At 37.0% G+C, this 13,077-nt stretch overlaps 1 protein-coding gene across 12 annotated transcripts in view; it reads right to left on the reverse strand.

Annotated features, from left to right (window-relative positions):
- Positions 1-13,077, reverse strand: part of TOX3 (TOX high mobility group box family member 3) — a 142,686-nt gene that overhangs the window by 11,051 nt on the left and 118,558 nt on the right. For 8 of the 12 annotated variants that reach the window (XM_030470221.2, XM_030470231.2, XM_030470226.1 and 5 more), the window contains one exon: positions 10,442-10,696. In XM_030470221.2, the coding sequence (XP_030326081.1) occupies positions 10,442-10,696 (255 nt within the window). The remainder of the gene's footprint in view (positions 1-10,441; positions 10,697-13,077) is intronic. The other 4 variants (XM_030470232.2, XM_030470222.1, XM_030470230.1 and 1 more) reach the window with 1 other exon arrangement.

Here is a 13,077-nt window from a genome sequence, read left to right on the forward strand (position 1 = left end):
GGTCTCTTCAATTATACACATGGGTAAAAAAGGCAAAACACGGTCCAAAATCTTTCCCCCTTCTCAAAATGACTTTATGGCAACCGTATCTAGGCACATTAGCTTTCTGTCACCACTCTCTTACACAGCTCCAACAGTACACATTGAAAAGACATTCAGCATTTGATGCATAGTAGGCCTCACCAAAGGAACCATAAGGATATCTATCCATCAAACTATCCTACTCTCAACTATTCTAATCTATTTAGACAGTTATGCCAAAGAAGTCATACTTAGTCATATTGCCAAAGTACACATCTCACGCCACATGCTATATCTATAGCTTACTTTGATTTGTAAAAGTAAAAAATTGACAAAATATTAATTCCTCAACAGCCACTGGAAAGCAAACCACAGAGTAACGAGACTTAAAAAAAAGGAATATGCAAACTCCCATGCTTTAATTTATACAGTATGATCCAAGGTGTTTTTCAACAATTACTGTACCTATAGCAGCAGAAGTGAAACACACCATCAGTACTAAGGGAAAAATTCAGGTAATAAAAGAAAGTTCATTCTTCTGTTATCAACTCGTTAGCATCCAGTAGTTAACACAGCTAGTAATACAGCTCATATTTATTCTGACAGGTAAATGCATCCAGCCATTACATCGAGATATGCCCTAATTTCCACTCACCCTGCATTTTGAGAATCATTTACATGCAGCAGTTTTATCCTGGATTTCTACCCTGTTACAATTTTAATCTCTATGAGTACTCAACATTATATTTAAAAATATAACTGGGAAATTAATTCTTTAGAACATTTTGAGTAATATTGAAATCTTGATTAAAATCAGTGTCTACAGCCTTCAACCATTTAAATAGGCAACAGCCCCCATGTAAGACTCTGTAGCCGTGCCAGGACTGAGCCCATGAAAGTGCCTACAGAAACATGTAGGGCTAGGATCTGCTCCTATACCACATGAGCTAGTTTAAGGAAAGTGAGAAATCTGTCAACAAAAATAACTATGCAAAACCCAGCATTTATGGTTATGCTCACTGTGCCCTGGTTTCAGAAGTTGACTTAAAACATTATATATCCTATTGCCTCAGGAATTTGTCACTGTCAGTGTAACATAAGCTGATGTAATATTTTAAAGGATATATTTAAGTTGAATGAAATGCACCGCAATGTAAAGAGTGAAATCCTCACTTGTCCCTGTCTATAAATTACTCCCTTTACTTTGGGGCAAATCAGCATATATCTAGACGAAAACCTCCATACTCTTTCTCCACAAGTAAAGTATAGATAAAAGAATCCATTGATCTATATTTTTACAAGATTGGAATTCACTGCCAATCAAAACAAATCAAAATAACAAGATGCTTTCCTCTGTCAGAGATTAAATCCTTACTTAACAGAATACCAAAGAGTTGCACTTGGTACTGACATCACTGAAGAAGTGTCCTTCCTCTCCCCTCCACAGATACTGCCATCCCTAATAGATCTGTCAAACTGCAGTTAGAAGATTCACTACAAGCAGCAGTTTCTTTTTTCTGGCAATGAGAAAACTTACGGTTTGTTTCATGTCTCTGTTGAAAAGTAAACCTTACCTAATTTAATTCCCAAATGAAGACTTCAACAAACAGTACATGTGCATTTCAAAAAAAAAAAAAATTAAAAAAAAAAAATTATGCCTGCAGCTGGATCTAAAAGATCAGTTGATGAGAAGAGGCTTACATGCATTCTGCTCCCTGAAGAAAATGAATACTCCTGGGTCTGTCTGCTCTCCAAGTCCTGCTACACCAGAAATTACACTTTTCTGTTCACACAGAGCACATACACCACAGAAGAGACATGAAGAGAAGAAAAAAACTCCAACAAAACAGAACACTGATGTTCCTCACACTCCCTTGTGCAGCACAGAGCTTCCTTCAGAGCAGACCTGACCTGTTCCAGGACGTGGTAAGAGTGCTGTGAAACACCAAATCATAAGTTAAAACCATTTCGTCCATGGAACCACTTTTGGGGATTAGGCACTAGAGTACAGCACCACCTCAGAGGTGCAATGCCAAGCAAGAAGGTGCCAAGGGACGGATGGGGCTAACCAGCCTGGGCACCTGCTGACCAACACTGCTCCGGTCCCAGGTCTGGGCACCTCTGAAACACCTCTGTGGCCTCTACCCGTACCTGCCCATTTGCAGCGTGCTCAGCTACGTCTAACAAAATGCTACATTACATGGTGAAGTAATGCTAAAAGCTCATAGCTAGGCCAAAATCACACAACTACTGAAATAAGAGACAAAGACTTTTCTCTGAAATGCTTATAATTTCTACCCAAGATGAACCAGCACCCTCACATGGAGGCTTTGCTGTTTGGGAACTTTGTTCTTACCCATTTACTTTCTTATGACCCCATCATTCCCTCATGCAGTCCCCAAAGTGGGCTGAAAGCAATGCTTCTTGGCTGCCTCAGCTGCTATTAAGTCCTTCTGCTCTGGAAAGGGTTGTGCTCTTGTAGACGGACAGCACCACAGGCTTGCTAACCCACCAACAGCAGCAGCTATGGATGCTTTAGCATAACTTAATTCTTTATAACCTAATTTTTACACCATTTTGCAAATGCATTTAGAAACAGATTCCTTACTCTCTTCTCCCCAAACATCTACCATACTTTAAAGCATATTGAATCACACTCCTTTTGGACAAGGTACCCAACAGCATGATCACAATACGTGTGTGACTCAGATCACAGATCTGGGCTCTCATCTGATGAGTCTGTTGGCATGATGAGCTTCTCTCCAAATCAGCAGTACAAGCTTCGGTCTGCTGTATGCAAACAGCAAAGGCACACTGCAAACAAACCCTGGATACTTAAAATTAAGTCCCAGAATGTCAGATAAATGCTGTTAGCAGTTTTGTTACAACCTCTACAACTTCAGGCACTTCAGCTACCAAATCAAAGGCAGACTTCAAAGGTTCTTGTTTATGCAGTAAGCAACATGGGGAGAGACTGCAAGAAAGCATGACAACTAACAAACATTATCAAAGGTAACAAGAATTGTGCAAGAAATTTGTGGGGGACAGACTTGGGGATTACATAGCACTTGTTTAAAAATTGCTATGAGTGTTGGTAGCTATGTTCTGGGGAGTATTTTTTCTTTGGGTTTTGGGGGCAAATTGGGGGGTTTTGTTCAGGTTTTATTTGTTTGTTTGTTGTTGGTTTATAAAGCAAATCAGAAAAGTAGGTCTCATTATCTTTTGTATTACCAGAGCCATGTATTTTCTTTCCAGCTACCTGACAACATAGAATAATTTAGAACTCTACAGACGCTTAGCACTTCTTCATAGCTTGAGAACTTGAAATGGAAGATGAGTATTGGGTAAGCTGTCCAAGGGGAAACACAGGTGTTAACAGCAGGGAATAGCAGGAATTGCAAAGGAAGTTTTCAAATGATCCAAGAACAAGTGTGGCTGGGACCCACAAAGTCCTTGGCCAGGTACCACATACCCAGACCAGTTGCATCATCTGCCTCATTTGGATGGCTTAAGAAAGTAGCACCTGGTTTACAGAGGAAGAGTAGTTTAAAGCCATGGCTGAGACTTAAGTCTCAGCTTGTGTCCACAGTCATACACGTCTGCATTCCTTCTGAGCTCAGTTCTTAGAAGTATCAGAGATTCTCTCTAATTCCTGACAGCTTTCCCACTGGCGTATGTAATTTTTCACATAAACTCATATGGCACATCACAATTTTTTCCAGAACTGATGGTTCTTGATCTAGGCATTATTAATACAAAATAGTCACAGCCATTTTTCCCCAGACTGTTCAGCCAATGTTACTGTGTTTCTTTCCTTTCATGCCCAAGTCCCTCATGTATCTCAAAATGTAATAACCTACTGGCCTCACTCTTTAATTATTTTTTTTAACACCACCAGAAACTGCTATTCAGATAGGTGTCTTTGGCAACTGTTGCCACTTTGTTTCCTATGGACAGGTCCTTCCCTGCAGTTACTATCAGTTGCCAATTTTTAAAACACCAGAATACCTTTCCTTCTCTAACCATAACAGCTCATTAACAGATGGCCCATTGTGCTGTATCAATGAGAAAGGAAGGAAGGGCATGTCTCTCATAAAAATGACTACATTATCCACACTGATTACTACAATGTCACTGAGGAATGAACATCTACACACTATTAAAACCCTATTATTTAGTACATCATCAGGCTAGAACTGTCTTCATATCACATTAGAGTTGTAGCATGAAGCTACTGATGTCTGTTGCCTCCAGGGTTTCCAGCCCATTGCCCACCTCCCCCCGAGGCCCCACGAGCTGTGCACATACACTCCCTGAAAAATAACTAAAAACGCACAGATACATCATTAGACCTAAAATAACATCTTTAACCTTACACCAACAAAAGAAAAAAGACTCTGTAAAGACCTGAAAGTTCACCAGCAAAGTGCACAGCTCAGATCTGTGGATAGAAACCAGACCATCACAGCGCTGAGCTGACAGTGGACATTAGAGCTGCAAAATCCCAACAGAGTCTTAACAGTCTAAGTTTACAAAGCATCCACCACCATTTAAAAGGTTCTGTATATGGCCAAATGTTACTGATCTGAGCCACCAGAGCATCATTTAATCTGGTATTACTTAATTTTGAGGTTAATTTTCTTGGTACCAAAAAGTATTAAAACCTGTGATTACTGCTACCATTTCTGCTGGGAAAGTCCAACACAAGCTGGAATGACATTTTTGATTTTTGAACTCAACTTCGATTACTCCACCAAAGTAATCAAAGAAAAATAGAAATACGAAAACTCTGAAGATAATCTCTCTAGTCAGAATAGTTGCCACTCTTATAAATGGATAATTATAACCTTTTGGAATTAGGTGTATGTTTTATATTAAAGATGACAATAAACATGTTCATAACAATAACAAGGGCTTGTTTTAATAGACCATTCCAGGTGTTAAACACATTAATGATCCATGAAATAACTGTTTCATCTGCAACACATTAAACAATGTTGTTATAATATTGTACTAATTGAAAACCTACTCCATTCTTTCTAGATGGGAAATTACAGACTGGGTATTAAAAGAGAAATTTACAAACAAGTTTCATTGTAAAGGAAAATTAAACATACAAATTAGAGGCACGTAGTCAGGTGAGTAGTGAAATAACTGTCTTTTGCCAATTTTAAATTAACTTTTTTAGTTTTTGTTCTTGCAATCTTTTGTTAAACTATTCTATTTAAAGCTAATTAATAATTTGGGAATTTAAACTCGTTAAAAAAATTTTAGACCTTTAAAAAAAAGGCACCACTGTTTCGAAACTTTAATAATATTTCTATTGTATGCAGCCTTTAATAAGTGCAAATTTGCAACTCAGCTCCTTAAAGCCACATCATTAAGCTGTTTATTAAAAAGTCTCTTCTTGAAATAAAAGCAATAGTCACCATTGTGCCTTTGATTTGAGCACAGTGCCACTCCTAAGTAGCAATGTAATTAAAGATGAGTGTATTCCACTATGAATTAGCCTTATCTGTGCAGAATCCTGAATACACTGACAGCACCGCAACAATTATAAAATATAAACAGTCTCAAATCTTCATCAAATAGGAAACAATTTTCTCTAGCAGCATTAGTAATACAAGGAGCAATATATGTAAAATTATCTGTCTCGTTTCGTAACATCTGTACTTTTTTGAATAAAACAAAAAAAAAAACCCAGACTGAAAAGAGACAGTTATTTTACTGTCTGTTTCTTAGATATCAGAAAGAGAATTTTGAAATCCATCAAAGCTAACCTTCTGTTATGTACAACAGGCTAAGCTGAAAAGAATGTTAACAAGTTCAATTTTCATTTAATCAGCACTACTGCTCTCTGAAATGTTTCATTGCAGGAAAGAAATAAAAATAATCTATATGGTAATTATGAGGATGAATCCCCCAGTAATTTCCAGCTACATGAAAGGTCAGTTCTATTCAAGATATTTTATCAGTCCCCTGCACATACTCCTGTCCTGTCATTTTAAATCCGAACAGCATTTTATTTTCCCATTTGCAGCTACCTGCAGAATTAAGTACTTAAGCCAAATAAAAAAAAAGAAAAATATGTTGAATGCTGGCAAAGGCTATAATAGCATGGAGACAAATCGTTCAGCTGCTCTCTCTCAAGCCTCTGGGGCTGCAGATTTTTCTTCTCCTGGTGCACTGTGGGTATTCAAAACTTGTTCAACATGATTTCATTTCATTTCAGGCACTGCCTGAGAAAACTAAATTACAGAATCAATCATACAGAAGGTCAGAGTGAGACTTCATTACAAGTATTGCATGCTTGCATGAATATCTTTCATTTATGACTGACCCAATATGTCACAATAGCTGTCTAGTAAAAATAATCCACTTTCTGAAATTGATGTACTACTGATGTCAATGCTACTCAGCATGCTGGGCAGATTAGAGAGGTGTTAAAAAAAGGAACCCTCAGGAGCACAAGTTGTAGTTTTATAGAATTGCCACAGTTTGCAGATTAACATAATTTTTCTATGGGCAGCTCAGCAGAAAACAGAGCATTAATATAAAATATTGGGGGCTGATTTTTAATGAGGGTATCACTGCTGATTTCCACTTATTTAAATTCAAGTATTTATAGGGACAATATCTGCATCATATAAATTCACGTGTTCTTTCAAGTCAAATGTACATCAACACTCCATTTTTCAGTGACTCATTTCTGAACATCAGAATTACATTTGCATATTATTAAAATATTAAAATTAATCAAACTGCATCCATTTTATCTCCTCTTTTTGTTGCAGTTGTCCCTTCTTAAATGTAGAAAAATGTTGTTAACTAAGATAAATGTGTTGTGTTTGTTGCCAATGAGAATGAAGTTAATTAGCATTGTGACAAATTGTCACCCTTTCCCTAGAATGTGTATTTTAACAGTATGAACAATTCTTAATTCATCAATATGATCTTTTAATAATGGCTAGGCCACATTTATGCTGAGAATAAATATCATTCTGGCACTGTAAATGATTTTTTCAATATAATAATAGACAAAGAATATGTTAAAAACAGAATCTTATCTTTTTGGTCTTCCTGTGGGAAATATGTAAGATACTTGCAGAAGTATTACAAGATGGCTAGCTAACTCCATACCCTGAGGGAGACACAGGAAAACCTTGACATAACCTATTTTTAACCATGCCTCTGGCGATTCTGAATTCAACTTTATAGGTGAACATGTCAGGTAGCACATAGAAAAAACACAAAGACACACAGTACAAATCATAATTCTGTCCAAGCCCATTTTAGTTTTTCAATATTTGTGATTTAAAATCTCATGACACTTCTTCAAGGTGAAATTCTTCTACTGGACTTTTCAACAGGGCAGGACTACATCTATCTAAATTAAATATTGCTTACAGGAAAGCTCTCTAATGCTCCACAAAATAACAAACTCAGTGCAGTTCATATTAAAATAATTTAAGTTTACATTCAGCTAAAGAAGCTTTAGTGATTAGCAATACACTACTAATACAGCCTTTAAACAAGACTATCCTAGTATCGCTGGATAAGAACATTGTTCTGTAAGTCTATATGAACATCATAATTATTTTACAACCCCATTTTTAGTTCTTTCAGATACAGTAAATTCTATTGACCATGAAATGAAATTTCATAGTTAAAATGCCTCCTTCACATTTTTTTATTGCTGTAATAAAGTTTTTATAGCTCCAAGGCAAGGTAATTCACAAAATGTCTAATTTAAAGATTAATTCTAATATTATTAATAAATAAATATTTACCAGTTTAATAAAGTCATATTTTTCACATAAAAGATGATATAATGTTTTCATTTTCTATTTTTGAAATACGGATTAACTGCTGGAAAATTTGAATACTAAAGAGAACTACGTGAGCTCAGCAGGAACCTATGCAAGGACCCTCTGTTAATGTTTTTAAACTTTCTGAAACTACCCAGCATTTACTAGCAAAAGAGAAGATGACTACTGACTAAAACACAATGGCAGGGGCAACTCCAGCTCACGGTATAAAACCAATCAAGCAGTTGTGGGGAAGTGTCTGACACACGAACCTCCCTATGTGGCTCCTCCATGTGAAATAATTCATCAATTCTCTGCAGCAAAACTACACATAAGTTCCCAATCTGCAGCTTTGAACTGGCAATCACCCTAGAAAATGCCACTGGACTACAAGGGATAAGAAGGCATGAGCTTCTCTAGATCTTCTCTTTGACAAATTCTTACCACTGAAGTTAACATACACTATGCCATTAATTTCTACATTGCACAGTCTAGAAAAGAAGCAAAATAATGAAAAGCCTTTCACCCAGTGCAAGAAGAGGTGAGAAAAGAAATATCTAACCAGGAGGCCTCTTCTGGCTGGAACCGTTTAGGTGACAGTATTTACTCATGAAAGCATCACATTCAGCGAAAGGATGCAAATTAAAAGGCAAAATTGGGTCAGGTTACAAACTACTTGATAACATTGAGGGGATACTCCCACATGTAATACAACACTAATCCAACCCATGATATTTATTACATATTTCTGAGCAAGCTTCACAGTATCATAGAATCAACTAGGTTGGAAAAGACCTTTATCATGAAGTCTAACCTTTCCTTTACCCCAGGACTGCCAAGTCCACCAAATTTCATTGTATTCAGTATACCCTGACTCTCAGGTTTTTTTAATCTGATTTTTCTTTAGTAGTTGCCCAAAATGTCCAGTGCATACAAAATCCCATGCAAAATGGGATCTGAAAAGAAGCATTAAATCATGCAAGGCCTGTTTTAGGCAGTTCCTGCTTGTATCTATGGAATTACTGAGCTCTGTACCTCCAAAGTAGTCAGCAGTTTGTGCTTAGTTCTGTGCTACCTACTCTTCATGAAGTTTCCTCTCCAAGGAAACTTTAAAATTTGCAATGAAGTCAAAAGCCTGCAGAATTCCAGAGAAATATTTGCTGCATGTTGATTTGTAAATCTTTAATTAATTTTCACTTGCCAGAATAATAAAAAAGAAAAAAAGATGTACATGAAATCATAAACATGACAACACAGTCTTTATTACTGTCCAGCAGTAAATCTGTATTTTCACTACACAAAGTTTAGCAAAAGGTCCTATATAAAACAGCTAATCAGAAGTTAATGTAAAATATCTGTTCAAGCTAAACACTCGCTGTGTCTTCAATATGCAATATAGAAATTAATTCTAATTGTAACCACTGAGTTTAAAATGCTAAGTATGATAAACCGACTCACAGCTATGTCTTATCACTGCAAGTATGAATGTTACAGCACAAAGTTTAGAGAAATCCAAGCAGGGAGATCCCCCAATAAAAGGGAAATACAAGTGGAAACTGCCGGTATGCCCTCGCACTGAAATCAGAGCCATACAGTATGTACAGATTCTGGAGAATACTCCACGCAGCCTTGGTTTTGATTGTTGTAATTAACAGGAATGATCACAGGAATTAGCCTAAGCATCCCTATCTCTTGGCCCTTCCTCACACCCAGATCATCACTTCCCATTTCTGGGTGCTAGAAGCAGCCCAGAACAGGAGAACAGGCTCAAACTTCTTCACCCTCTATGGTTAACAAGAGCACTAGACAGAACAAAGTCTTATGGCCCTGTATTTCTCAGTATGGTCAAGATAATACATCCCTATCACTCCTATTTTGTAAAAAAAAAATAATTCTATTTCAACTTATACAGATTTAGCCCATGCAATATACAGAAAAACAGGGAAATAAAAGGGTTCTTATTGCAGGCATGCTGTGTCTGGCTCTCTTTCTGAGCTGCTTTCAATACTGCACTTTCAAAATATCCTGATAGCTGTCAGATGTGGGTCCTGTACTTGAAATACAGACAAGCAATTCCTTCTGAATACTGTAGTTCACCCTGACCAACACAATGGTCTTTCTACTCTTGATGCCGAAGTCAACTCTATTACACAATTTTGAACTTTAGCAGCACTTGGGATGCACATGATGCCAATGGAGGTGGGCTTCCACGTCCATTCCCAAAATTTGAACACTATGTTTATAAAACCCAACTGCTTCTTCACAAGAGATCTGTTCACACACAGTATACCATTGCACTGTACATTAACAACCATGTTTATCTTCCTGAATCCACCAATATTAAACCCTTAACCATTTGCCAACTGCCTTAGGGAACTGAATAATACCACATCATTGTTTGCTGTGTAACACTGACAACACATGTCAGCATTCATACAGAACACACCCGTACTTGATACAGAACGTTTGCAAATACTTGTTTGGACCAAAACACTGGAAAAACACCAGATCTTCTGAGAGGTCAATTAAAACTGATAGATGGCACAAATCTGTATTACTGTGCTTTGACAGACAATATTAGGCCACAGAAACATACAAAGAACCAGACCTACCATATGCAATCCATTGCTGTGGATGATGCCGTCTTGTTCCACAAGATTGCGGGATATTGTAATAGAGGGAAGATCCAAGCTCTGGGGAGGAAACTGTGGTGTAAATTCATTTCCCTGTGCAGGCAGCTGGTCACCAAGGCTCTGAAAGGGCATCAGTATATCTGCCATCCCCAGTGTGGAGTCTGACTCAGGCGGGGGGGTAATGGGTGGGATTTCGAACTCCTCATCCCCAAGGCTTGGCGTATGGAACGTCTGCTAAAAAACGGCACGAGAAGGGAAAACCACGTTAGGGCACATGGCTCTCAGAAACCACCTCCAGACCTGCAGTCCAAATCTTGTTCTGATTTCAAATGCAAACTCTATACGCAACAGAATTTTTAAGTTTTGTATGCTGAGGGGTGTTTGTGGATCATTCTGATTAAAGATTTAAGTCTCATTATCATATGGCTTTAATGGAGTATCAGTATTAACAGTTTTTTAATGCCTACTTAATTAACAACATCTGTCTGTTGTTAGTCAGAATATCAGCTACATTGGATTTGGCTGTATAACAAATTGCCACTTTATTGATATGTTAGTAAAATAACACAAACAGCTTACATTACTCTCATGCTTCATAAAATACTGGCAATTTCGTAGTGTGCACACACACACACATACAACATTAATTCAGCACTGACCATTTCACACCTTTTGTTTCCTTTTTATGCACTAATAAACATGAAATATTATAATTCTGGTCTTTATTTCTTTTCTTTTCCATCCCAAAAGCATAATGGACCCTTTTAAGCAAGGGTTGTAATTTGGAGGAAAGATACATATTAAAGAGTGAGGGTGATTACAGCAGTTTCCAGTGCTTTCTGAAGCAAGCCAGTTTTGTTTGAACAGTAGGTTTGTTAAGAATTAAACACCTGTTAAGATGCCTTGAGCAAAACATTTACTGCCAGTTATCTTCAGGGTTTGTGCATGTTTGTACGTGTGCATGTGTTTGTCAAAGATAATCTTTATTCAAGTGGAGTCTGTACCTGGCTTCAACATTGCTGACTTTTATTTGGGAAACAGATGAGCTATGCTTATGCAAATTTCTTGCGAGTTAAATGAACTTTCATATATTATTTCAGGTCCACTGCTACTTAATAATAGAAATTCAGTGCTTGAAATTAGGCCATTTTAAATGTACCCAAATCAGGACTGTCTTGATCAAATTGGGCAGTTGGCAATCCTAAAATAGGCACTCTTGTTTTGTTCTGGACATGCAAGGCTGCTGTGGGATTTGTTTGTTTGCATTAGTTCAGGATTCGAGTTGGGGGGGGTGGTGTTTTATGTATTATTTACATTGTTTGAAAGAGTGACTTAATGCCGGTTAATTTAAAAATCATAAGTTCAGTGAAAGAGCTCATTAGCTACTGTAAATTGTCATCCTTCAAACTGTTAATGATGATATAAATTAATAACCACTTGAGAGAAGATGGAAACTGAAACACAAGAAAAACCTTCGCTTGCATATAGAACCTGTCAGCTGTCATTATCGGTCTCACACCACAAATGATGAGGTCCCAGATTGCTCCAGTCTGCATTACCATTGGAGTCTGCTGAGACTCTACCCATCTCGCTCAAACTGCAAGACTCCAACTTAATTCTGGATGTGAAAGCTGGGCCTGGATTAGGGAGACGTTTGACTTCCCTGCTGCTATATTACAAAAGGTGTGAATTTTCCTTCCTGTGGACTCTGCAGTTCACAAACACAAAAGATGGATTGGCCAGGAGAAGTGGTTGGCTAATGAACCCTATGGCTGCATTTGCAGTTATTTTGGCACTAATGTGGTCTAGTAACAGATGCAACTGTAATTTGTGACTCATTTGCTACCCCATTACTGCTTAATGAAATCTAACATATCACATTAACAATACGGATAAACACTCATTCTTGATATGTGGCATTTGGCTGTTTTCATTACCACTGTAATTAACACTTGAAATATTATTTCAATAAATATTTAAGGTGCTTTAAAATAGGTCGTAGTAATCATGACATGGAGACAGAAAACATAAAGCAAATGTGTGGCTTCTAAGCCTGAATGTGTTCTAGGATTACACTCTTAAGGCATTATTTACAGGAATAAAATGGGCTTCTAGCTCAGCAGTGCTCAGGTCCAAAATCATAGTGAGAAAGCTACATTCATGTCAATGTAAAAACACTATAATTAAACACATTGTAAATGCAGTGATTGCAAAGTTAGGGTCATGCTTTAATGCAAACACTAACACTTACTCTTATTTTTATTCCTTGTTCAAGCAAAAGAGTTGAGTGAAATCAGTATTATTATAATATATTTGAACCTCTCTTTACTTGATATATTTATGAGATAGATAGTAATTATAAGAACTGGATCTTTTCTTCCCATCTAACAGAATAACTCCAGGGCAGCTGTATAAATATATAACACAGCTAGACAATAATACAGTATTTTACTTAGAAAAGTAGTATTCACCTTAATACTACAGTTTACTACAAATGGAAGAGTAAGTTCATGAATACCTGAACATTTTTTAAATGTGAATTTAATTCTCACAATATAACTTGTCCAAATATGTATGTGTCCTTTTTTAAAAGCATATAATGGAACCAAGATTGA

Source organism: Strigops habroptila, chromosome Z, assembly GCF_004027225.2.
Source record: "Strigops habroptila isolate Jane chromosome Z, bStrHab1.2.pri, whole genome shotgun sequence".
Lineage (NCBI taxonomy): Eukaryota > Metazoa > Chordata > Aves > Psittaciformes > Psittacidae > Strigops > Strigops habroptila.